This window comes from Amblyomma maculatum, chromosome 6 (assembly GCF_055883805.1).
Source record: "Amblyomma maculatum isolate TAMU_Amacu chromosome 6, ASM5588380v1, whole genome shotgun sequence".
NCBI classification, from domain to species: domain Eukaryota; kingdom Metazoa; phylum Arthropoda; class Arachnida; order Ixodida; family Ixodidae; genus Amblyomma; species Amblyomma maculatum.
In genome coordinates this window covers 111,156,264-111,182,484 of record NC_139349.1, presented here as the reverse complement: position 1 = coordinate 111,182,484, position 26,221 = coordinate 111,156,264, and the positions used below count along the sequence as shown (strand labels likewise).

At 50.7% G+C, this 26,221-nt stretch overlaps 2 protein-coding genes across 12 annotated transcripts in view; one reads left to right on the top strand and one right to left on the bottom strand.

Annotated features, from left to right (window-relative positions):
• Positions 1-26,221, bottom strand: part of LOC146186578 (poly(rC)-binding protein 3-like) — a 364,017-nt gene that overhangs the window by 38,460 nt on the left and 299,336 nt on the right. For all 11 annotated transcript variants that reach the window (XM_084607303.1, XM_084607300.1, XM_084607298.1 and 8 more), the window contains one exon: positions 5,803-5,967. In XM_084607303.1, the coding sequence (XP_084463429.1) occupies positions 5,803-5,877 (75 nt within the window). In that variant the 5' untranslated portion in view covers positions 5,878-5,967. The remainder of the gene's footprint in view (positions 1-5,802; positions 5,968-26,221) is intronic.
• Positions 24,549-26,114, top strand: LOC146186579 (52 kDa repressor of the inhibitor of the protein kinase-like). Its single transcript, XM_084605711.1, has 2 exons — positions 24,549-24,945; positions 25,708-26,114. Exons 1-2 carry the CDS (start codon positions 24,842-24,844, stop codon positions 25,880-25,882), a joined length of 279 nt encoding a protein of 92 aa, XP_084461837.1. The 5' UTR covers positions 24,549-24,841; the 3' UTR covers positions 25,883-26,114.

Genomic DNA, 26,221 nt, shown 5'->3' with positions numbered 1-26,221 from the left:
CTTAATCCACCGCAGACTTTCTAGTGCTCGTTTCGGGCACAAGTAGCAACACGCGGATACTGCCCTCCTTCACTTTTTCACCGCAATCAAATTCGACGCCCGAGTCGGCGAGGTTCAAACACAGAGCAACAAGCAGAGTTTATGCGAAGCTCACCTGAAAGAAAAACGCAGGACAAGGGCGCAAGTCTACGCGGTATGACGGTGCTCAAAATTAAAGCTTGCCTGTGCAGTTTATGCGGAGGTAACACGAAAAGCTCGAAAGAGAGTGAAACGCGGATTAAAATTCCGGACCCTTCGGGCGGTCTATAGAGTGCGATTAAAACCTAGAAGAACGCCAATCAAGTTTCGACGGTGCTTAATGGTTTTTCTGAGGTAACGGTAGCCCCGCTGTCATTTTCTTTGTTCTTAACCTTCGTGTCGTGATGCTTTCCATTATTGGCTGTCGAGTATCCATTTCGCCCTGCCGTTGTTAAGGATCCTGGGGCTAAGTCACAGTACCTCTGAGCACCTCCTCACTCTTCCCACTAAAACCCCGTGTACGCTTAAGAAAATAAATTCGCTCCACTTCATCAGTTCCGACAAAACTAACCCCCCCCCCCCCCCCCCTCCCCCATCCCCCCCCCCTTTTTTTGTGGAAAATATCGCGGCGGCCAGCCATGGAGAGATCCTCATACCACAGTAAATGTCCGTCTCAAATTTCAAGAAACTAAAGAAGATGGAAAGCGAAAGGTGGAAAGGAATAAATATCGAGAAAAATAGGCTCCGCAGTACATCCCGAGTTTTCGCTCAGGCGCACACAAAAAACAAAATAAAAGTTAACGAGGTCGCGGAGAAACGTGAGGCGGCGTAGGGAGTGCAACACCAACGTAAGTGTCAAACGAACCAAGCGCCGCAGGGATCAGGTGTGTTTTATAACAGCCAATTGCGGTTTGCCGCGGCTTAACGGCCCACAGGCACGCAGGTCTCTCGAGCTCTTCCTCGGCGCACTTCCCGAGTGGCCCGTTCTTCGTCCAGTGTATGTATATGTTTCATTTCGTAACTTTTCGTTTTCTGTTCCTATTGGTACGGGGCAAATGAGAACTGCTCTAGCCTTAATTGACTGATGGGAGTGCTCTCTGCGCTCCTCAACCTCGCTTTCTCCTCTAGGCGCACTGGCTGGAGGATACTCCGGAAACAGGAAAACAAGCCGGCAACCACGAGACGAGCATAGTGCGAAAAAGAAGGAGAGGGGAGAAGAGATGAGGCGAAGACAGAAGCCGGCGGCTTGCGAAGCTTAGAAGCTACACAGGGTGAGCAAGTGTCCCTCGGACTTTGGAAACGGCTGGTAAGGAAGCGGGGCCCAACGAGCTCTTCGATTCGCCATTGATCTTGCCTCGCCTCTGCGCGGCCCAGCAGCTGCATCCTCTTGCGCCGCCGCCACTACTTTTCTTCGTTTCTGATTGTTTCTTGAGAAAGGACATGCGCACAGGCATTCTATTTTTTTTTTTCCTTTTCGCTCATTCGCTCCACTGGTGATCCGTTCAAATTTAGGCGTCCCTCTTTTAGGCAGTGCCTTACTCTATCGGCCGCATTGATTATTGCGACCAGAGTAAGAAAAAAAATAAAAATAAACAGACCTTCGCACTGCACCGGGAGTCTCCATGCACACTCTGAAAGACATCGCAGAAGGGGTCTTCCAATCTGAATAGCCTGGGAATTGGTCACTGTTTTCTGCCAAAATTCGACTAATCGGCATACTGAGGATTACGTCAGTTGATGAAACATGGTAAATTCGGCGAGCACAACGCACAACATCGATCAGGCCGCTAATTTTCGATCACCTCCCCAACCTAGCGAATACACGAAGAACAAGAGGCGGCAGATGTGTCGTGCTGGTTCACGCTGTAGACAAGGCGAGCGCACTCGGAGTTTGATGTGCTGGACGGGAACGTCAGTGCGACCTGCAAAACTGACACGACGTGAAAAGAACGTGCACTAGCGCCACCCAGTGGCGTTCTTTGATGTCAGGGCGAAGGCGATGGAGGAGGAACACACACACACAAAACATTTTATTTTTTTTCCTTCTGAAATCAAGGCGGCGAAAAAGGCACTGTGTCCACGCAAGTCGCCAAATCGAACGCTCCTGCTCAAACGCGGGCATCCAAACGCAAGTACATACACGAGGGAACAAAGGTCGAACACAGGGAAACTTTTTCTTGATCTTCCACACTCCTACCGGAGCAAAAACGAAGACAGAGAGAGAACACAAAGTGGCGAGCCAGATAATCAAGAATTCCTTTGTCGGACGCACGGCGGAGCGAGCAGGCACGTACTGAGTAAGCGAGCGCTAGCGACGGCGGAGCTAACGAGAAATTCTCCAAACACACACGCGCAGACACGCCACAATGCAAGAGAGAAAGAAAGCGCGCGGCTGCTCTGCCAGACAGCGACGGGCGGCTCAAAATGCGAGGCGCATCACCGCCGACTCCCGCGGGCCCCGCCAAGAGGCAAAAATCGACGCGTGGAATCCGCGCCTGCAGATTGCCCTCCCAACCCCCTCCGTCCACGCAAAGAGAAGGCGGACGATGGCTCGCTGCCCGACGATATATACGAGGTGGGCACCGCCAAAGGGAGCGGCGCAATGGGACGGCTCCGTTAACGAGCCGCGCACAGCAAAGACAGTGAAGAGAAAGCCCAAAGGGCGAGAGGGAAGCGACAGCACAGCAGGCAGCGCCGCGAAGGCGCTATATATATATATATTGACGCATAAACGGCCCGCTGCCCCACGGAAAACCGTTCCCGAGTCCAAATAAATAAATAAATAAAAAAAGACGTTTCGCGGAAATAGGAGAAGCCCCTGGCAGCGAACGCCAATTGACCAACAGAAGCCGGATGTCTGGTTTAGAGGCAAATCATGCGGATCCCCCCCCCCCCCCCCCCCCCCTCCTCTATTTGTCTTGGCATTGACAGGCGTGCCCAGGACTAATTTCATCACACTGTTCGGCCGCAGAGACCGCTTTTCTTCGTGCGTGCGCCCGGTGTCCGTGCCCGGTGATGGGGCCAGTTTGTCGCAAGACCGATATATCCGCGCGCGGTGCCGATCGTGGCCGTCAGAGAGTCGAGAGAGGAAGGCGTTCGCTTGCAAAATCGGAGATGCCCGCCGAGCCGTCCGTCGCGAGCGGCCTTTGTGCGTTCGAGACTTTGTTAACCTTGGCGCAGAAAACAGCGCAACGTGTAGAGGCTGTCCCGTTGGCATCGCACGATGCCAGCCAGCGTTTGCGACGTCTTCATTCGTCGCAGGCGCGGCACGGATCGGTTTCGACAGGAGCGCACGTGACGTGACTGAGTCCAATCAATGCTGATTTGATTAAATGTGCCCTAGCACAAATGTCCAAACTAACTGAACTTCAACTCTTCCCGGTTGTAAATTCTAAACAATGTGTGCATAAATGCAGATCGCAGTCCCTTAATACGGCCTCCGTTTACGGTAACCTGTTTTTTTTTTTTTGTCGGTTTTTTTTTTCTCAGTGCGTTTTATACGGACGTTAGACCGTGCAGATCATTGCGAACGAAGAGAGTATACGGCAGGGACGGAAGACAGTATATCGACAATGAACGCCGTCTATCGGCTCGTTTAATGGAGTGGTACTACCCGGACGAAACCCGGTCCACTGCTGTTCATCGTATTTTTCCTCTGCGCCAAACCTTTGATTGACAGCCTCTTAACGTCACGGCGAACGCACGAACGAAGGCCTTCATCCTGAAAGCTGAAGAATTCCGAGCGCAACGCGCATACCCGAAGATTCTTCTCCCTTAGCGCAAAGTTTCCGTTTCTGCTAAGATCGAAATAACGCACAGTGCTATTTCGGTAGTACGGCCCAAGTACAGAGCCAATTAACCGCTCCAACGGTGCGTCCCGGCCCGCGAAGAAAAACCATGCATGGTCGTCGGAAGTGCTCGCTGCCCGCTTATTGTATACCGATATATGAGCCAGTGTTTTCCGACAATTATTACTTCTATAAAGCAAGAAATTACTCTTGCGAGGCCGCAGTATATAAACTGTCTCTCTGTAGGGGCTGCTGCAAATCCGACAAAGCGAATTTGGCGAAGAAGAGAGCGGTAGAATCCGAAGGAAAGGAAATGATAAGCGGCATTAGTGCGCTGCTGCCGGCTTTGTTCTGCTGCCTTCTCACGCTTTGTCGCCGCTACACGTTTCAGTTTACGAACAGGCAGAAAAAAAAAAAAAAATGTTCTCAATTAAACAGAAAACTGTCGGTCAGGGCCACGATAAGCCCCTGAAGCAAAAGTGTTGCAGCCGTCCAGTTTATCTCATTCAACGTTCGTTCACTCACAGCTCGAAAACAGGCACCAGAAAAAAGTCACCGCTTGAATTCGACCCTGTGTGTGTTTCTCTCTATGTAGAGAAAGGAATTACTGTCAGTTTGTTCCTATTAGTATCGTTTGGTTCATGGAGTTTAACGCCCCAAAGCGACTCAGGCTAAGAGGGACGCTGAAGTGGAGGGCCCCAGGTATTTTCGACCTCCTGTGGTTTTTTAACGCGCACTGACATCGCACAGTAGCACACCGCGTGTCACCTGCCCGTTCAGTAGTCGAGTGCCTTTACAACCACTAAGTCACCGCAGGAAGGGGGTTATAGATTAATGAAAAAGAACAAAAAAAAAAAATCGCTAGCGTCGAACACAAGCTGATTGGAGAAATTATTGAGGGGTAACGCAGAGGGTAAACGCAAGGCGTAGAAGGTAAACGCAGCTGGTCTTCGAACTCGGTGCATGCAGCCTTCGTAATCCTATGATAATAGTCGGCGAGACGTCCACCACATCGTTGAGAATCGTACAGTTCAGCTAAAGATAAGGTGCTCGTAACAGTTGCACAGCCCAAAAATAGACACAAGACTTTTCTTTTCTCTCTCTCTCTCTTCTGCCCAGTGCCCATAAAATTTGTCACCAAAGTTCACCATCCGGGGCATAGCCGATTAGATGGGCATCAACTTTGCGTTGGCGATTCTTCTGCACGGTGTGGTGAGGACACGAAAAGTGTGCCCCCCCCCCCCCCCCCCCTTTCCACCCACAGACAACAGGACTCGGCAAGGGCGGCGGTGTTCCCGCCTCGCGTTATAGATAGGGTAAGCCTGCTTAGAGTTCTTAAAAGCCACTGGGCGACGTGCCTGGTCATTTACATTAAGAACTCCTTCAATACACCGCTGCGGGGAGCTGTAAGACACAAACTCGCCGCCGCAAAATTATGTAAAGTGACGGCGCAAAACGATACCACAGCGCAGTGCACTTAGAGCAGTAGAAGCATGGGACGAACGATGCTTGTGCGGCGGAGACGCTCGAGTCTGTTAATTGGTGCAGAGGGCAAAACGCTTGCCGACTGCACGCGCGACATCTAGCGGTAACACCTCGTTTTAAACAATTTACCAGTGAGCATGTGCATCCACATCGAAGTGGTCGTTCACAGCTACAGACCTTTTCACGACCCTGGGAGAAACCGGTTTGACTGGGCTGTGAAGCCGGCGTGGGGGGAGAATCCGCATCTTTTTCCTGTGCTATGAGCACAGCCCAGTTTCCAATATGGCAGCGCCCTTTCGCGCGTTCACACGGCTCCTGCGTTTGTATACAGCTGCCAATCTGGAAGCGATGTAAGTCTGTGCGCCTTCGACACTACTCCGCCAAGCGCCCGATCCAGCAGCTCTCGCCGGGGGTAGGCAAGAAAGCGAGCAAGCATGGTGCAGGCTGCGAGTGCGGTGGGGGGTGTGTGGCAGAGGAGCAGTGGAGTAGCGCCAGCGAGCACGGCACTCACCTTTCCTTGCATGATCAGGCGGACAGTGAGTGTGACGGAGGGGCCGTCGAGTGCCTTGGTGTCTACAGCTGCCATGGTGGCTGAGGTGGTGGCGGCGGCGGCGGTTGGAGGAAGGACCGGGCAGGGCACAATGGTGGCTGGCAGCGGAACGGGCACGGAGGGGCGCTGCGCACACAAAAACAGGAGGCAGCAGGGTGAGGTTTGGCGCCGGCTCGGGGACCAGGCACGAGCGAGAGTGCTCAACATGGCGGGATAGTCAGTGAAAAGAAAAAAAAAAAAAGCGGTAAGAACAGCGACACCACCGATGACTGCGCGGACAACACACTGAGACCGCGGCTATGTGTATATCCCCTGACGAACTACGCGGTAAATGTTTCCATTTAGGTCACGACCCTACCTGGGACGTCGCAGTACGATCAGCGCCCAAAGCATTTCCTGCAGCTGCAAACAGGCGCGTCTTAGAAGGCGCGATGGAGAGCAAAACTAGATGAGTAACGCACGTCACACGGTACGCAGTCGACCGTCAAGCTAGAATTACACAAATTAATATAAGAGAATATGAATAAATATGACTGGAGAAAGGCGACTAGGGAGAACAGATGCTAAGCAGGGCATAGACCGCCAAATTTCAAGACAACAGAGAGCGAGCGTTTGAGCGCCCATACGTCCTGGAAACTTATGTCCTCGCTAACACTTTAAAGTGGACAGCTGAACAGAGAGCAAGGCATTTGGAAGTGTCCTGTGACCAGCACTATAGTAAGCTGAGAAACGAAGAAGTTCTTGAATGTCTCAAACGTGAAAGCGGTTACTAAGGGTTCCACGAGCTTTTCAATGCATAAATTCGCGGAACTGATGAGACTGAGGAGCAATGTTTCAGATAACTTCGACCTCTTTTACGAACGTGCGTGTAGTAATACAAGTGCACACTGCCTCCTATCATTTTCAAACGTGCGCTCCGATTGACAAAAGGTAAAAGACTTGCGCAAAAAGTAGATGAAGAAGATGAAGTTCTTCATCTACTTTTCGCGCAAGTCTTTTACCTTTTGCTAATATGAACCAACTCGCCCAGAAGAAAGTACTTATTGCTCCGATTGATTTCGCCCCATCTTGAAGCTGTGCACATCGCCTTCCGACAAACCGCGCGCGCGCAAAATCCGCGTCCGACCGAATCAGGGTACGAAAAGCGTGCGTAAAACAAGCGTGCCCAGCTGGTGTAAGGAAGCACATTCCATGTTTTCGATCCAACGAACAAAAACGAAGACAGATGAGCGGCCCAGATCAACTGGGTCTCACAACTGCAGGAAGAGAAAGAAAAAGAATGCGAACGCATTTCCCGCGTGTCTCCGAGAGGCCGCTGCGGGAGCCTACTAGAGCCGACGGATGGTCATTTCAGCGGAGGAGTGCAACGAAACTGAAACAGCGATAACTTACAGCTCCGTCGTCTGCCGTATCCCTGTGTCGCATGGCTGTAAGTGGCGAAGACGGAGAGGCCCACGCCGGCACACGAACGCGCACTTTTCGCAAGCTGCCAGAAGAGTAGTCACCGATGAGACCAGTGCGCAAAGGGATGCGAAGCCGTGCAGGAGGGGGAGGGGAGAAGGGAACAAGACGTCGGCGAGAGGAAATACCTGAGCGCCGCGCGTCGGTGGGAGTAGGGGACGAGACAAATGGGGGCTGACATGGGCACGCCGCCGCGACTTTAGCCGCGACAAGCTGGGGACGACACGTCTGTGCAGCCGCGGCAGAGGCGACGAAAGCGAGTTTCATTTTCAACACGCGCTCCGAGGAAGAAAGAAGTAACGAGTAACGTCCTCGTAGACAGGCGGCGGCAGCTGCTTTGCTCGTCTCTGTTAATGGCCGGAATTGTCACGGCGGTGCTGACCCTCACCCACTGGCCTCGTTAAGAAAAAAAAAAGAGGAGCGGCAGGGCATGCCCCCTACCTTCCCTGCCGCGAAGCTCGAGGCAGGTATTCCCCCTTCCTGGAAATTAGCGCGTGAGAACATGAGGGGCTGCCTCAGACGGAGCTATAGTACGAAAGGGCGTAGAGAGGCGCGCTCTTCGGGAACGACGAAACAGCTCGACAGGCCAAGGACTTACTTATAATAGAAACCGAAATAAAAAAAAAAAGAAAAAAGGAAGCGGGCAAAAATTTTTTCGCGCAGGTGAGCGCTAAGCAAGTAGGAAGACGAAGGTAACCAAAGACAGTGGATAAGGCACAAGTGCACAGCTCTGTTGACGAAGTTAGGTGACAAACTAATGTTGCTCCACTGAACTCCTCGCTTTCTCGCCAGACCCTCCTCTGACGTTCACTGCAAGCGATGCACATGCTTCGCGTATTAAGTTTGCGCGTCAGTTTCGTTCCGATGGTCGCTGCTGATGTCTACCCTCTGAAATAACAAACAGATAGTGTGCGCAGTGAATTCGCTTCTCACACAAAACGAACGGCCGACAGCCAAGCGCAACAACAAAGAATCAAACGCCGAGTAATCGGTTCAGAAGCTGGAAACGAACAACGGCCGCGCAAACATATAGCTCCAAAGACATGAAGGTTAAGTTATGAAGCCAAGCTGAAGGCTATCACAAAACGTAAAAAACAAAAAAAAAAAAACAAAACAAAAACAAAACAACAACGAGGTACCCCTGTGCATAGCATTCCACGAAACAAACGGCGGAGAGATGGAAATGAAAATAACACAATAAGCGGACATGAAACGCACAAAAACGAAGAGATGGTGCGCAGAATTACTTTGGACAAGCGCTCGCGACCCGGCGTTAGAGTAGCGCGCAACACAGAGACGGAAATGAGGGAAGACTAGAAGGACGCTCGTTACCGGCCCTCGTGTTCCCGTCATTAAAGGGAATAGTTCTCTTAACGGAACACGTTCACAGAGCGAAGCTTATACCCTTTCTCTCTGACCCCACCGAAAAACCGAATTCGGCCCATATCCACAGCAGCGAAAAGCAAGAGGCGATTCTTTCCATCAGTGGAGGCACAGGATCGCGCACACGAAAGGACGCAAACAAGGGCCTGCACGATGAGAAGGGACAAAGAGCGCACACGCGTGAAAGCGCACTACTGCCATGGATAATGCATACACTGAGGCGGGAGGGGGGGTCACTATGCAAGGATAAAAGAGCACAGGAACAGCGAAGATACTTCGCAAAAATGAAAATAATAAAATACGAAAACTGCAGCACAAAATAAAAGCAACACAACAAAAGAGGGAGGAAAAAAAGAGCAGGGACGTAAAGCGGAAACAAACCGATGAGCCGCGCCCGTGTTTAGGCGCTTAATTTAGTTAAGCGCGTGCGCTTAATCAAGTTCTACAACAGGTCCCATCTGCTGCTGCGCTGCGCAAATCTAAGCAGCACGGCAAATATGCGCAACAGATTTCGCCTCTCTTTCCCGCTTTCATAAGCGAACATATATCCCTCTCCCTAGATGTTTTGGTCAACCTTTCTAGTATATTTCGTTCGTCGCAAGAAAAAAAAAAAAAAAAAAAAACTAGTTTTTTTCTTTCTTCTTCTACTTCATCTTTCCTTTCTCATCTATTTCGTTCTCGTGATGACCGAAGCAGTTTTCTTGAGCAAGCTGTTTACCTAAAGGGCGGGAATCTCTCTCTGCCCCCCACTCCTGTTTGCGTCCGCTCTAAGCTGCCGAGATTCGGATGAACGCGCTTCTTCCTGGGCGGTGCACGGTGAACGGAGTTGCTGAGCTCTCCGAAAAATAGTGCAAACAGACTAATGCGCGGACAAATAGGACCAAATAGGCACGCACACGACCTCATCAGTCTCGAGGTCTAATGACCCAAATGAGTGAGAAACGCACCAAAACGGAAACAAAAATTGCCGCCGATGCCCCTCCAGCCTTGGCCGTTAACAGGAAGTATACGAAGAGTAATTTCAGATCTGAAGCGGCGCCGCACTTCTCTGTACACAGCTGTCGCATCGTAATGAGCAAATCCCGAGTTTTCGCCAAGGCAAACTTTGGGCCATAACAACACAGAGACCCTTCACCTCCTATTCTGCTCTACTATTTGCACTCACCGCTCAGCGCGGATAACGGCGACACATATGGGGAGCACTTGATTGGCTTTCGCTACAGAAAAGAATGATGACACCGAGAACAACTGAAAAGGGGCTGATTAAAGATAAGCTTTGGACCCATTCGTCGATTCATCGCGACGCTCGATGTACGGTGATAGAGCGCACTGGTCAAGCGACACTCTCTCTCCTCACGAGGGGGCAGCAGAGGCGTCTAGATTTGTTGAAAGTGCCGGACTTCGTTGCACACACGCCATCTATAATACTTCGTCTCACAAGATGTTTGCAGCACTGCCAAAGGCAGAGGCACCCCGGTCCAATCAAGATCACGCGCACTACAATAGGCAATTGTGCTCCTACGCGCCTCTCGCCTCCCAAATTGGCGGGGGTGACAGTAGGAGCACAATTCTATATTACAGTGTGCAGGGACGAGAGGCACTTAGGAGCATAAATTACAAGGGCTGTACCATTGGTTACCGGCGCGCGGACTGTTGGTTATCTTCCGACAATCTTTACCGAGTTTGACCGCTGTCTCATCAAGCGCCGAATTTAAGTTTAAGCCTCATTTGACTACTGCGATAAATGTTTACATATTATAGAGAGAGAAAAAAAAAAAAGACGCTCAAAGAACTGTTCAAATCTCTCAAATGTGACAATCCGACGCAACAAGACACACAGCATCCTTTCATGGCCAAACAGGTGCGCGAACAACGAGAATAAAATGTTTAGATGCCATACTTCATTTTGGTATGGAATTTAAAGCGCGCCTTCCAAACAAGTCGAATGTTATCGAAGAAAAGAAAGCAATAAGAAAAAGAACCAGGCGCAACCAAAAAAAAAAAAATGCAAAGTTTCGGGTTCCACGATGCCCGAGGGTAAACCGTCAGCAAATAGGCGAAACAAGCTCGACGACCAGCAGGTGGACGAGAGTCATGTGTCCTCACCCTTTCCTCCTTTCCAGCACAGACAAATGCGATTCGTGTTGGAAATCGGCTTAAAGTGCACGATTCGTTAACGTTTATTCTAGGGATCACGGGGCCGCGATCTGCGCTTACCGCGGGACGTAGTACTCGTCACAGAAACGGCCAGGAACGCGCGCACCCCTCCGGCCCCGCACACATGCACAGAGGGAGGAGACTCCATAATCCAAGCCGAAAACACCGACGCAAAGAAGCGGCCCGCAAAACTGACGAATGTGAAAATTTTCGCACCAATCAGGATCTGTACCATTGCGATACTGCGCGCGAAGCTTCGCTTGAGCGGCTTCTTTCACTGAATGATAACAACGAAAATGCCTATGGAGAGGCCTAAGGTTAAAGCGAGTTCCGCGCGTCGTAGCAGTCGCTGACAAAAGTGGGATGAAAATTTCAAAGCCTTTTCAAGATTACGTTTATGTTTTTTTTTGTTTTGTTTTGTTTTGTTGATGTTTTTTTTAAAGTTCTAGTAATGCAAACCAAGGAGCCGAGTTAGCCTTGCAGCCGAGGAAACGACAACATTTGTTCTGCAAATTTCATACGTTAGTGTATACGCAATTAGGAATAAAGCAAGCATTATAGAACAACATCATTCTTTGTTTTTTTTTAGATTAGATACAACATGCCAGCAGCCGACCAGCCTGTGGCAGAGCGCAAAACCAATAGTCTCTTCAAAATTATCGCTCATCCCCATAAGTTAGAAGGCTTATTTTGTGTGGAAATATACATCCAGCTCATCGCGTCTCGCATATCGCGTTAGTGCCACAAAAACCGTCTATCCTCCTCGCACGCATATTACTGCGCACCCCCTTTCCTCCACACATCTTTTTTTTTTTTTTTCTTTCTGTCCAGACTGCCGACTACCCGGTCTGCAGATTCCCGCGCTCTACACGCGATAGAACCGCCGCTTTAAGAACGCCATCGAAAACATTATGCTCTAACTTCCGGAGCAACCTCGAATGCCTGGAACACTCGACAGGCATCCCGGCAAATGTTTTCCAATGCGCACGGAGCTTTAAAGTTCAGAGCAATAAGGGCGCTTGCGAGGCTCGTCACCACCAATTTAACTCGAAATCGCATCGCTGCTAAAAGTCAAGGTCCCTAGCCTCACACTCGCGCCCAAACCACGCGAGTTTTTGATCGACTCTGCGGGTGCCTTCCGGGGTGCAGATCGAAGGACGGAGAAAGAGAGGGAGAGATAAACGACTAGCGGGCGTTTCCCGCGAGGCTTATGAGCTACACACGCCGGTGGCGAAGAGGGGGGCGGCCAAAAGACAAGCGAGCATTTGCCGCGGAATCAATCAATCCCGAGGAGAAGCTGTCCGCCGGCTCCTTCGATCCACTCGCTTATCTTGTTGGCCGCAAATTGACGGCGCGCTGCTCTCCGCGGCGCGAGCAGACTTTCGCGGATGTCACCGCACCCGCGCGTATACGAACGACGTCGTCCCCAGAGCTACGCTCCTCCCGAGTTCTCGTACTTATTTTTCATTTGTGTTCCCCTTTCCTCCTTAGCTTCTGTCTCTACCTAATGACGCGTGAACGTACTTCGTGCTCGGGAATGGGCAAAACCCGGATTCCTTTCCTACACGGGGCGCGCGAATGCGCTATATGCACGTCATCGACCAAGGAAGGCAGAGACTGAACTCGCGGCGAGGGCCTCCCATGAAAAAGCTCATCCAAGGTGCATGAGCTTATGTACAGACAGCACGCAAGTGACCGATGCATACAAAACCAGATGTCACCGAAGTGAGGCTCCGGATAGCGAATTTGACCAGGCGTATACAGTAAAGCGCCAGAAACTGACAGCACATTCAGCCATTCCCAAAGACTTGATCTAAGGTGCCACGCATAACTCAAGAAACGGGACAAGAAGACCTTAAGTCGGACTACACATAAAATACGCAAATAAAGAAAGAAAGAGAGAGAGAGAGAGATAGATAGAGAGAGAGAGAGAGAGAGAGAGAGAGAGAGAGAGGAGAGAGAGAGAGAGAGAGAGAGAGAGAGAGAGAGAGAGAGAGAGAGAGAGAGGGGGGGGGGGGGGGGGGGCGTCGTTGTTTGAGAAGATGTACTGCCTCGAGTCCCGCAGCGAAAACTTTCCTGCGCCCATTCTCAGCCTCTCTTGCTAGCCTTTCCGCGGGCACGCGGCGCCCGCTTCTCGTTTCTAACCGCGCGCAGCTTGTCGCAAGTAAGCATCTCATGAACTACTGCTTAAAAAATGGAGAGACAAACACAAAAGCTCAAGGAGGGCCTGAGACGGATGCGGGAACAAAGACAAGTGACCGCGACAGCCAGCCCGACACGGCGGCGGCGAAGAAGCGAGGAGTCAGCGCTCCAGATTGAAAAGTGTTTTCGTCCCGCCGTGCGGCCGTTTCGCGAGCGCACGCGCGCGCTGCGAAGCCACCTGAGACGCTCGCTCTTAGCGAGTGAGCTGGTTGCACTTTACGTCCTCTTAAATAGGCCTCCGGCGGCTGATTGATTTACGAGGGCCCAAGCGCGCCAGAGACGCTTTAAGTTGGAATAGATGAAGCCCGGCACCGACGCAACGCAGCCGCCGGCGTTTCTTTGGCTCCGAGTCAGCAGCAAGTTAATGGACGGGGGAAGGGACGCACGACTTTCTCTTTTTTCCCCCTCACACTCTTTCTCTCGCGCACCCCCCCCCCCTTCTTTTGTCTTGGGAGGCCATTAGTTTTCATTTGGGAAACATGACCAAGCTGAGGCCAAGCACCGAAGAAAAATGACTTATACTAGAAAGGAAAGGGGGGAGAGGGGGCGAGGGAGTGTCGGGACATCGGTTCACCGCTACACAGTACATAGCCTCTCTCTCTCCTTTCCCATAGATCCCCCCTTTTCCCAAAGCCCCATCACATGCGGTAAGAGAGACTGCATTACAAGTTTTGAAGCCGGCGATAATTCATTACGATGTGAGCGCCAAAACAAGAAGAAGAATAAGAAAGAAAAAAACAATGCAACTATATATCGCACGCGAGACCCTGGCTGTCATCTTGTGCCACAATTATATTAGGCTAAGCTACACTCGGGAGTGCGGCGGCGGCAGATAAAGAGAACAAAACGCCGAGGCAGCCGCATTAGCGCGATTTATCAAATACGCGCAGCTTTCCATACGCGTTAGATTTCTTTTTTAGTCTTCTTCCTGGTTCTCTTCGAAACAGCGAAATTTATCGCGCTGAGTCGCGCATATTTCCCGAATGAGACCGCACGACGACGATAAGTGCAGGAAGCGCGATTACATCAAAAATAACACACACACACACACACACACACACACACACACACACACACACACACACACACACACACACACACACACACACACACACACACACACACACACACACACACACACACACACACACACACACGCGCGCGCGAAAAAAAAGAGAAAAAACGAAACAGACCGAGCTTGCAGCTATCAGGCCGTTTAACGTCGACATTTCTAAATGAAACTCAACCTTCAACGGCAACAAATTTCTTTTGAAGCCTGACTCCTCTGCTAAAACTTAATCTGTATCCGGCGGCAAAAACTTCATGCAGAACGATACGCCGGAGTATGCGTTCATGGCGCACTGCTTGAAATTCGACGGTGGCCAAGGTGGATATCGCCTTGAAAAAAAGAGAGTTAAATTCCAGGCTGAATACACGGATGCTGATAAAAAAGAAAATAAATATTTCGCCAAGATTCTGACTGCGGATATACTTCACGTTGAAAGACGCGTCGCGTACAGGAGCGTCTCCGCGTAGGGGATAACGAGTCTTTCCTTCCGCAAACTTCCGCACGTACGTATATGGACAAACGGACGTTCACCGCGCCCCATCTCCAGCGTAATGCGAACGTCTGACCGCGACGGTCGATCCCTGGACAGCGCGCGCTTTGTAGCTGGACGTCACGCCGGTATGACGGCTCGCCCGGCGCTAACGTGACGCTAACTGGACTCCCGCCGAGCTCGCGCGCGTCGGGCAGCAGCATGCCGGTCATCTCTGGCATCGCCGTTTCCTCCCTTCAGCCCGCGGCGACGTTCTCCCGAAGTGGGAGGAAGGCGGGCGGTTGCCACGACAACGCCCGTGCCTCCGGCCGCAAACGAAGCCGGGCTCGGCAGCGTGCTCGCCAGTAATGATGTCTGCGCTGCCGCCGCGCCAAAGAAAAGCGCCTCATCGCCCCCGACTCCCTCTGTGCCCGTGCGCGCTCCGGGGACCGCCGCGAGCGTCCAGCTACGTTGCCAGTTAGGTGCAGCGCGGTACACTTCAGCCACGCTCTGTCCGGTCGGCTCGCTTTCTGACGCCAACGAGACAGGCAGCGCGCCCGAGCGGCAATCCTTTGCTAGGCCTCGACATGTACGTCCCTTCCCGCCCTTGGCACTGATGCTGCGTAGGCGCCAATACAGCGCGACGATGACGAAAGCAGTGGACCATTGCGAGTTGGACACAAAAGCTCAATGCGGCTTGATGATAATCGTAATAAGTCGATCTGCAACCCTCTGTGCAGGGCATTCCAAAGTACAAAGAATTTCACCCTACAAAAAGCGCCTCACAAAAGTCACTGTGAAACCCATCCAGAACAACGCATGAAGCACACGAGAATAGGAGTGCGCGGCAAGCAAAGGTCGCAGGCTCGGATCCCACCGAGGGTATGTGGTTGCCTTTTTCCTTTGCTTCTTCGATTTCCATTTTGAATTTGATTACGCAACTAATCGGACGCTTCTATCAACAAGTGTAAGAAGTAAAATAAACTCTCTATTGTTTTCTTGGTTCCAATACCTCGAACTTCTCTCATATATTCATAAATATCAGTACGGCCGAGGCTCGAATTCTACGCCGGATGTGACGTTTTAAAGGGGATATTTTATCATCTCTCTTTTTTCCGTTGCTAACGCCAAAATAAGACTGTTGGAGCCAAGCAACACTTCGCTACCGCAATACCCTCATCCTAAAGAACCTAAAGAACACATACACACATACGCACCTGTCGGCTACTACCCCTCCACACTCACATCTTCTCCTTAATTTCACCCTCTCCATCCTCTCTTGCACATGATATTCGCTCTCGTGCCTCTTTTGCCCCTCCTCCCACTCATTCAAAACTAATTAGTTTACACAGCTATGGGACTGTTGAGGGATCGAGCAAGCATGTGCCCGGTTGCGCGTCGACCAAAGTAACAAAATCAATAATAAAGGCGAGCTAAAACTTGTTAAGACACACGTACGGGAGGCCTCTTCACATCCTCTTGCATATTTTTCGTGTTTTTTTGCTTTCATTTTTTTTTTGAAGATTTTTGTTGACAGCGCTCGATGCAATTGCCAAGCGACGCAAACCAGCATCCTAATATTGGAAGTGCACTGGCAATGCTTGGCCCTACATAGGCCCAATACATTGCCAACATCGTACCAATATTGGAGCTATATTTGTTCTGCCCGAGAAGCGGCTTCACTCGCGCCTTGATTTATCCACAATCACAAGAGTCCGCTCTCTCCTAACCGTCATGCCGACGCTGCAGCAAGCGCGGACTTGGCGGGTGCTGCACGGAAGTAATTAGGCAGCGAATAGCACGCTCCTCCCCGAGTGTACAGAGGCGAAAAGGAAAGCAGCGGGAGCGGCACTACTACTACTACTACATGTGTCGTTTTTATTGCTCGCTTCCGGACCGCCGCTCGCCGTCTCACGTCGTCTTCTCTGCTTGGCTCCGCTTCTTCTCCTACTGGATCCCGTGGCTGCCCAGAGAAGGTCGGAGCTCGTCTCTCGTGTCGTCATCGTTACTTTCCTCTTTTTGCTTAGTTTTTTTTTTTATCCTTTCCATCACTTCTTTTTTCTTTTCGTGCTCGCGCACAGCTGTTACCGCGGCGCGCGGCGACAGACGTCTTTATTGGTTGGACGGCCGCGATGCCTCGCGCGCAAGGATGACCGACGACCTCTTGAACGCGCGCAAGGAGAATCCCCGCTTCTTCCTGGCTCCTCCCTACCACTACTAAAACTACCACTTCGGGGTTCTCATAGGGCGCGCAGGAATTCTATTCCCGTGTCTAGAAGGCTTATGGGGAACAAAACAGCGTGATCGATCACGTGAAATTCCCACATTGTTCCCAAACCTCTCTCCTCGCAAGTACACGCGGACGTCGGCCATGCAAGGGCATATTTTATCTGCGGCAAGAGTCGCTACATCACCACGAGATTGCGCTGCTCGACGTAAAATAGCGTTTCGGCATCAGGACGGAAGCGCTATAAGTAGTAGGTTAGCGTCAACTACGGGCGACAGGTAATGTTTGACTACTGCGCGTTGCCAAATAGCGGAATACATATATTAAGGGAAGTGTTAGGTGGAACGAGGCATATACATGGCCACCACGGGAAAACAAAATTACCGCAGCGAATGCGCCCGAAGAATGAAAGAAAGTGAGATAGAGCGAGATAACCAGAACAGCAAGGGCGAAAGAAACACGGTGGAACATAGAAAAGCAGAGGAGCAAAGTATACTGCCTCGAGCTGACAACATGGCACTCGATCCTCTCGCTCGCTACATCCCCACAAAAGGTCGTGTACGAGCCGAGCGAGCCAAAGCCGGGCACGGAGTAATCCCACCCGACAGCACCTCGCGCAGTGGAGGGCGGCAGCCAACGGGGCGGCGCAGTTGTTATTGCGGGCGCGCTCCGCAGGATCTACTCTATAGCTGCTGGGGGAGCTCACGGTCCGTGGCATATCGCCGACCCCACGCACGAACACCGGAATGCAGAAGCCAGGCCGCACGGGAGGCAAAGAAGTCGTTTCGGCAATGCGGGCGGCGTGACGAGAGCATGGTAGGAGCGCGTACACGCGCGCAACAACGGGGGAGGCAAGTCCCGCGCCCTCCTGACCTGAGCCCCTCCCCTCGTTCTCCACACCACCAGCGACGAACTCGGTCGTAGTATTGGCGCACGGGCTTAACGAGCGCCGCGGCTTTCTCGCTTGAAAACTGCCGCGGTGACAGGAGCAGCGCGCTGCCGCGGCTGCGAGTTAACAGCGTGTGCGCGAACGAGATGCCCTGAGCGCACGGTCCACACCTAGCGCGCAGTTATTACCGGCCTCCGCGCACGGTCGTGCGCTAATCCGGCCGGCAAACAACCTAGCGCGGCGGTGCTGGTCCCCGGGGACTTTCGGCGATGCCTCGCAGTCCCGTGGATATGAGAGAGAGAGACAGCGGCTCGCTATTTCACCGGCGCAGAGAGCGACACTCATTGTCTCGCCCTGCGGCAAACGCAAAGAGAACAACACGGCATGCGGGCGCTTTATGAAAACTCTACTACTCTGCCCGATTCGGATGCGTGCGAACTGGGACGAAGTTGGCGCACTACTAGCTTCGTTTGTTCGTCAACATTCTCAAAAACCACCTAACCCCGAGCCGTGGCGGTCGCCAATGGGCTCCTGTAATGAGGAGCCCACCTAGTGATTGCAAGAAGTTGCTCCGGCTACCTCTAGCTCTCTTTCTCTACCTCTCTCTCTAATATATATATATATATATATATATATATATATATATATATATATATATATATATATATATATATATATATATATATATATATATATCACACGCGCGCGAGAGAGAGAGAGAAAGAAGAAACCAGGGACCTTTCCGGGCCACAGCACAAATGCATTACAAAGCAATGGAAAAATAAAATAAAAAAGAAGACGCCACCAGCTGTCTAGACTTTGCCTTTCATGAATGCCAACTAGCTTTGGCGCATGCATGTTGTAGCGACATACAACCCTCCCTTAGCAGGGAAACCTGAATGCCTCCCAGTTAACGTGCTGTATAAAATTAAAACAACGGGAGCACGTAACGGCTAAGGTTGAAATACATTTAACGCGTTTATGTATTTTTTTCTTTTTAACGCACCAGGCATTGCCATAAAAATTTTTATACGGTGGAACTGAGGCAGTAACATATCTCCCAACGTCCAGACGCTCAGATTGCCTGGGACTCTCAGCGTCAAGTAAATAAAGAATAGGATAATCCTGCCAGTTGAAATTCTTTCGTCGATATATAGGAAGCCCGTAAGCCAAAATTCTCGGCTTTGTGCACATGCGCTTAGGTTGCACATTTCTCCAGGATGGTCATGCAATCCAAGGTTGGCGCGAAAAGATGCGTGATAAAGTCTACATCAGTGGACTGGCGGACAGGTGGAAGCGGTATGCTACTTAGTCTTCAACAGGTGACAGGAAAATGACAAAAAAAAAAAAGAGAGAGAGAGAGAGAGAGAGAGAGAGAGAGAGAGAGAGAGAGAGAACAAAAAAGAATGCGAGCAAGTACTTGAGGTCCATTCTTGACAGCACTGTGCGATGACCACAGCAAGCCAATTAACAGTGCAACATATTTCCTATCTACACTATACCCTGCGAGCACTTCCCAGCACCGTTTCGACGCGTAACTCAATTGCGCGAAACAAGAGCGAAAAATTAAAAAAAGAGGAGGGGGTATAAGCTTTGGACTGACAATGTAGTGGTCCGCATGCATTCATAAGGACATCTTTTGCTTTCCTTTCTGGGCTTTTAAGTCACATCGTGCTCGCTTGCAGCCGTAACGAAGAAAAAAAGCTAAAACGCGCCAAAGTCTAACATACGACATGAACGCCACTGAAGAAGACCGAAAGGGCTCCGACGCGAGCGGACTAGATTACGGCGGCCAGAAACCGTACGTCTTCGTCCCGAACATCCTTGCCAAACCTAGCAACGCGAAATGAAGATGAAAGAGAAGAAACTGGAGATTTCGAAGCGATCTTTGTCCTTTCCGCCGAACTTCCGAACCATCCTTTTCTCCATTTCCCCCTCTCCCACAAGAGTAGAGAGAGACAATGGCCGACGTGATACTTTACGGTAGTTCCAGTGCCGCGTTTCCTGCGACCGCAAGCCCAAGAGTCATCACTTTAACTGCTTGAAATCGACCGTTATAGGGGCCGCCCACTGTTCCCCCCCGTCGCCTAGTCCACAATGCTTTGAGGAGAAAGCGACGAAACAAAGCGCATTTGTATTGTTCGTAGGCATTCGTTAGAATCTCGACGCGCGGAGCGGTGCGTGATCAAACGACAAATTCGGTTAGGGCTCCTCCTTTGTTCGGGACTTAACGTCCCTTTTCTTTTTACCACCGAGCTGCCCAAGATGCGCCGCCGAAGGTCGCTTCTCCGGATAGCTTCCCTGTGTAGAGGAGAAGCCCGCTCTGGGAGATAGTCGAACAACAAAGAACGGGATAACAAATAACAATGAAAAAATAAAGTAGCGCTGGAAGCCCGGAAAACAGCGCGTGACCCGCCGCGCCCCCCTCTCCTCCAATCTTGACCGACTTGAACTAAAGAAAAGCAAAAGCTGCTCGGCATCTTCGGAAGTGGCGTCTCCCGACGCCGTTGGAAGTACAGAGAGAGAGAGAGAACAAAAGTACTCTACGCAAAAGCGGCAGTCCGGAGGATCAGGCTCGCGTGCGAGGCACCTTTATCGCGGTTCTCGACTCCCCGCCCTTCTTACCTCGACCCCAATACACCCTCCTCTCCGATGTACCGTTACCAATCATTCTAAAAGCGCACCACGTCCATATCGCCGCTGTACCTCTCGCCAGCCGGTAAAGCATTGTTTAGGTTTCCTTTCCCAGCAGCTTCGAGACCCTCCTGTAGGAGCCGCCGCAATCTCAAGGCCAGCAGCAGCCAGAGCGCATGCCAGTAGGAAGGGCAGCGTGAACGCTGCTCTAAATCTGATCGCCGAGCAGACGTTCCATGCTCCAAACAGTGCTCACTAATTGACTCATCCGAGGCAGATTTTTTTTTTGCACAGAGAAAGACAGAGACGCGCTGTTTGTCGCCCAAATTTATGACGAGAGAAACCGCACCCTGGAGCATAGCAGGTGATCAGGATGTTTGCTACGGGCGTCTTTTTCAAGTTGCTGATCTTGAATAAAACTAAAAAAAAATGTTTTTGTGAGCGAGCTAAGGCATCATACACCTTGATTGTAGCATTTTTCTTGCTTTAAAAACTAAATGTCGCCACATGACTAAGCAGCCCTCTCTAGTAAAACAGTCGGTGAATTAGCCGGCACGTACACATACATGAACGCACTGATGTAAAACCACGCGCGTTTACGGTGGTTATAACTCTAACCAATTCAGCGCGCGCACTCACGATGCGTGACGCGGTTCGCCGAACATGGCGCGCCACCTGATCGCACTAGCGACGAAGTCGGCCATCTCGCGATCAAACCGAAGCAGAAAGTGCGCGCGTTCAGGAAAATTACATCCAACGAAGCAGCACGTTCCCGCTGCGCACTTTCCAAATGAAGGCTTCGAGCGAGAAAAACACACATCAGCCATGCGTGGAAAGCTGTCCGACGCGACAGCGTTAAGCAAAATCCCGAAGGGAAATACGACCCGCGTCCTTTTAATCCCCATCCCGAAAGTTTTTCATTAACCGCAGAGAATTCGTTAAGCTTCGACAGAGAGAGGGCGAGCAGCATGGAAGAGAATCGCGAACGCACACAGAGGAACTGTTTGAAGATGCACAATGGGCGCGCGGGCTTATGAGAGTCAATCAAGAAACCAGAGTCCGAGGAAGGAAGCGAGGTTGACGACAATCAAAGCGACGAGATGGAAGGAGCGTGTGCGTGAGTGCGCGGGCGCGTGTGTAATTGTGGGAGGGGGGCAAGGGGGGAGGGGGGGGGGGGGATTAGAAAGTCGCTGCGCCTTTTTGCGCCGGAAATTATAGGCTAACAAAAGACGGTTCACCGCGCTCAACTTACTCTCTCCTCGCGCAGAAGTTGAGGCCCTCGAACGGAGAGCACAATCGTCGCAAAGCGGCCGCAGCACGTGCCGAGTACACACAGTATGTTGAAAAGAGTGCTGCTGACAGAACCGGAGCTCCGAGGCGACATTTTTACAGCGGTGCAACTGCCTCTCGCGGTAGAAGGTAGCGGCAATTCTGCTAAACCAACTCGTCTGCGCAGCCGCGTCGTGATAAGCCTTGGACTAAAATGCAACCGCTTCGCCTGTGCCACGGCGGACACCAAGTTAAACCAAGGAAACCTAGAGCGGTAACCGCGCGAGGGGACGTTCTTTGGCGAAGCGTCACGCGATGACGACGCCACCTCCCCCCCCCCCCCCCCCCCCCCCCCCCCCCGTCGCTGCCGCTCGTACACGCGCGCGAAGCGACGGGACTTCGCGATAGAACGGCACGTTTTCAGTGTTACTCCGTACCCGCCACCGCGTCGTTCGATTAACCATCAGGGTTGTTAGTATCCCGTTTCTGAGACTAACCAATATTATTTACGAACAAAGCACAGATGAAAATTCTTCTGGTTCTGCGTATCTTAGAGCTGCATTTCTACGATACGCAGCGCAGTAGTAGCAAACTACATTCTGCGGCGCAGAGATTCGCAAGGAGTGACTTCTCCCGCTCCTTGCGAATGACAATTAATATATAGCCACAACAGCCTTCCTTCCCCTGCATTAACATACAAAACCTTCCCTGAGTCATCTCGATGTGCTCATGCGCACGGTTCAGAGGAAACGAGCGTCTGCAGACTCTCAGCGCAAATTGCTCCAGGAAAACAATGTTCAAAAGAGTGCGTTGTTGGGCGAGTCGGTCAGACATATCTTCAATGTATACTGCGCACACACAAAACAAGGAGGAGAAGGGTACACAACAGTCGCGAGTCTGCGCTTGTTGTGTACCCTTCTCCTCCTTGTTTTGTGTGTGGGGAGTATACCTTGAAGAAAACAATGTTCACTCACGAAAAAGCCGGAACGGAAGTTGCCCACCTCATAGCATTCTGTGATTAGCTGCCTAGCGAGCTGCTTCTGGAAGGAGGGGGAAATTTGCTAAAAACCCAGAACCTAGGCGACGCGACGAGCGACAGTGCTTAGACAGCTTCCTCAGTATTCCGCGCCATTCGTCGCCACTCGCCGGGCCTGTTGTCGCAAACGGTCGCCTCATGCGGCGAGCTCTTAATCGTCGCTGAAGACAGCATGCTTACTTTCGCCGCCAGTCAGAACGCCTAAAACATCATGAATGCAAACGGCGGCGCGAAACAACACGCGTGGAAGGAAAAACACGGAAAGCTTTCGTGAATACTTTCGCGGATAATATATACGTGGTACGAAAAAGAGAAAGCTTTTCGTCTATGAAACGACTCAGGAGTGTGCCGAAAACAGTCTTTTGCGGGCGTTGTGAGTGGTAAACCAGTACATACTGTCGGTCGCTGTCAAGCGCAGTTCGCACGTTTAGCATACGCCAGGCGTATTAGGTGCGGCAAACATTAATTCCAATAAACTCGACGTGGTAATCTTATTCGTAAACGAATGCGGCACGTTCCGCTGCTTTTCGAGGCACTAAAACGTAGCGGTGCGCGAATAGCCAATCTTCTCAAGAACGAATCGAATACGAATGGCTATAGCTAAACAGCGAATCGAATTCGAGTCGGATATTTTGAGGAATGCTTGCTATTTGTGCAAATATTCGTACACAACAAGTGATAGCGTACGTACAGAACCAGTTGTGTGTTGTGTTGGGTTTAAAGGCGCATAAGCAGCTCATGCTATCATACGCCAAGCACAAGCTTGTAAGTGGTGTATACTATTTATTCTATAGTTTCTTTAAAACATTTGCTACTTTTAGAAAGCTAAAACACATGATAGATCGACAAGTCCACTTTCACCTAAAATCAAAGCTGGATGGAAAGGAATGTGTTCATCGTAAAATCGAGTAAAATACTTTTTTTTTTTTGCATTTCAGATATTCAGCATGAAAATAAAATGTGGTTTATGGTGAGCTGCTCTCCGCATTCTTCACAGAGTGGTTTGTTTTCTTTTCTGCACAACGAGCATCTATAGGGACGTAAGCACTCCCATGTCTCCGGTAATAAACGCAAGGCATCTCCCAAAAGTAGCAGCTGTGCTCTCATCAAAAGGCTTCACTACACTGGTGAATCGGCTATTTTACAACAGAGAGAGAGAGAGAGATAACTTTTATTCGCACCAGTCCAGAATGACGGGGAAGAAGGCTTTAGCCTACACCCCCAATCATTCTAACCGTCAGCCGGAATCCCTTAGGACTCGGCGGCGGCCAGGGCGAGACCGATGACCTTGCGTTGCTCTTCGTGATTGAGCAATAAGGTCTCCCAGGATTCTGCATTTCTTAACAAAGGACAAAGCGCTAACGACACATTCACAAGAAAGAAGACAAGGACAAGCGCTTTGTCCTTTGTTAAAAAATGCTGCACCAACTAGCCCAACAAAAAGTCCTTCTTGAATACCTTTCTGCATTTCTATTCGGAACGTTATAAAATGGGCAGGTCCAAACCACGTGGACTAGATCTGCTATGCTATTGCAGTGGCTATAGGATTCCGGGTGCCATCTACTGTACAATTGAGGGTTTCGACCGGAGACGCCTGCCGCGCAGGCGCGTTGGCAGGAGTGGGGCAAGATGTGGCCACTGCGTGTATTTAGCAAGGTATATATACAATGGTAGCGAAGGCTGGGCCCAAAAACGGTCTAGCGCGACAGCAGCACAGCCACTTTGGGGGGGCCGAAACACTTAGATAATGAAATTCAAAAGCACAAATAAAAACGCTATAAAACAACATAAAGAAATAAATATTTTAATGCCACGTTTTATAAAATAGGTAAACTATGTTAGCAAAACATTACTCCTCATTTTTAATTTTTTGCAACGTTCTTGTTACGCCCCCTGTTGATGAGTGTGCGGTGCATTTGCAGCTTGACTTTGCAGGCCTTGTTTCGGCACCCAGCCACAGTGGCCGCGGGAGCTCACGAAGCGGTTTCTTATCGCCAGTCTCGAAATGCCCCTTTTGCGAAGTTTTCGTCGTCCTTGCGCGTCGCGTCTCTGTCACCGTTTTGTAAAATTTGCACCCCGCTGCACCGCTGCGGCAGTTTTCTCGGTTTTGGTCGTTTCCTTCGACGTGCGGCCAGTGCGAAGTCTTTTTCCGTCTTTGCACGCTTCGCGCTGCTCTTTTGAAGCGCTTAGCGCCTTATTTCAAGATGAGCTTGCAGCGTGTGAAGAAACGATGCGCCGTGGCACATTGCGACAGCATGGACAGTGCCGTCGGTGTCAAGCTACACCGCTTCCCGCTGGACTTTCACAGGTGAGCTCTTGTCAGTGTCGTCTGCTACAAGGCGTCTGCTCTAGGTATGCTCCGAATGCTTTCGTTGGGCTGTTCGCTTCTGTTTCTGTAACCAGTTCGTGCGCATGTGGCTTCATTTTTTCGGGGATATTTATGTACTACACTACAGGGCACACACTTTAAGTGCTGAGCTGTGCGAAAGAGGTCCACCATTTGTCTGATTTATGGTGAGTTTCATGCAGCCGGCTATCACCAGCGTTAACTTGATACCCGGCTCTCAGGAGCAATCACGCGCATGCCACTGACCGGAATGCCAATTTAAAACCAATTGTGCTGCCTGACAAGTCTGACCACAACACTGTTTAGTTTTCCAACACCGCGAAGCCAATTTGACCCTCGCAACTGGTATCAAAATTCAGCCACATGTGTATGCGCGGCCTTGAGGGTGCTTTAACTGAATTCACTCAGCAGGAGTTACTGCCTGTCTTCTTATTGCTATTCTGCATATGCATGACCGTTAGGGTAACTTTAAACGCACTTCATTCTCGTCAAGCTTTACCATAGAAAAGTATAGCTACCCGCATGCCATGAGGACGAGCGTACGTAACCGCACTCTTAGGCGCTGAGAACTTGGGGCGAGCATTTACTACCATAGTTCAGATATAATGGAAATATAATGTACTGCAGTTAGCATTGACAGGAATAATGACGCATTGGCGTTTGGAGTATGCAGTATTCCTTACGGCGCAATTGTGAATAACGTGCACGTTGCATCACGTCCAGGTGCCGAGCGTGGGTGCAGTTCTACCACAACGTCAGCCTGGAGAAGACACCATGGCAGCTGCGAGACTTGCGGGTTTGTTCCAAGCACTTCGAACCGTCTGCGTATCTGTCGTCAAAAAGGCTGCGACCCGTGTTGATGCGCCTACTTATGTCATGCCATGTTTGCCTCAATTGAAGCTGTCTTAGCACTGTCTTCTATGCTTTTCAATTTCCTACCTGGCAACGTTCGTGGAACTGCAGGGCTTTTTTCTATCCGCGCTGTGACCATTAAGATGAATAGCCAGCTTAAAGAAACTACTGCTTGAGCTGCCTGTGACGTGTATTTTTTGTTGTTGTGCTTTATCACTGTATTTGTTTGGTTGCTGTAATAAACCATGAATATGAAAACCATACTTGCCGTACACTGTATTGCAAACTGTGCACTTGAGCCTGTGCTTTGCGCATCATACCTTGTACTCAAAAAGTACTAGCACCAGTATTTCCACCAAGGTTTCCACTACGAATCATGCATGAT

Coding starts and splice junctions, on each gene's coding strand:
- LOC146186579 (XM_084605711.1), top strand. CDS start 24,842: ATGAGCTTGCAGCGTGTGAAGAAACGATGCGCCGTGGCACATTGCGAC. Junction 24,946..25,707: donor TTCCCGCTGGACTTTCACAG/GTGAGCTCTTGT, acceptor CATCACGTCCAG/GTGCCGAGCGTGGGTGCAGT.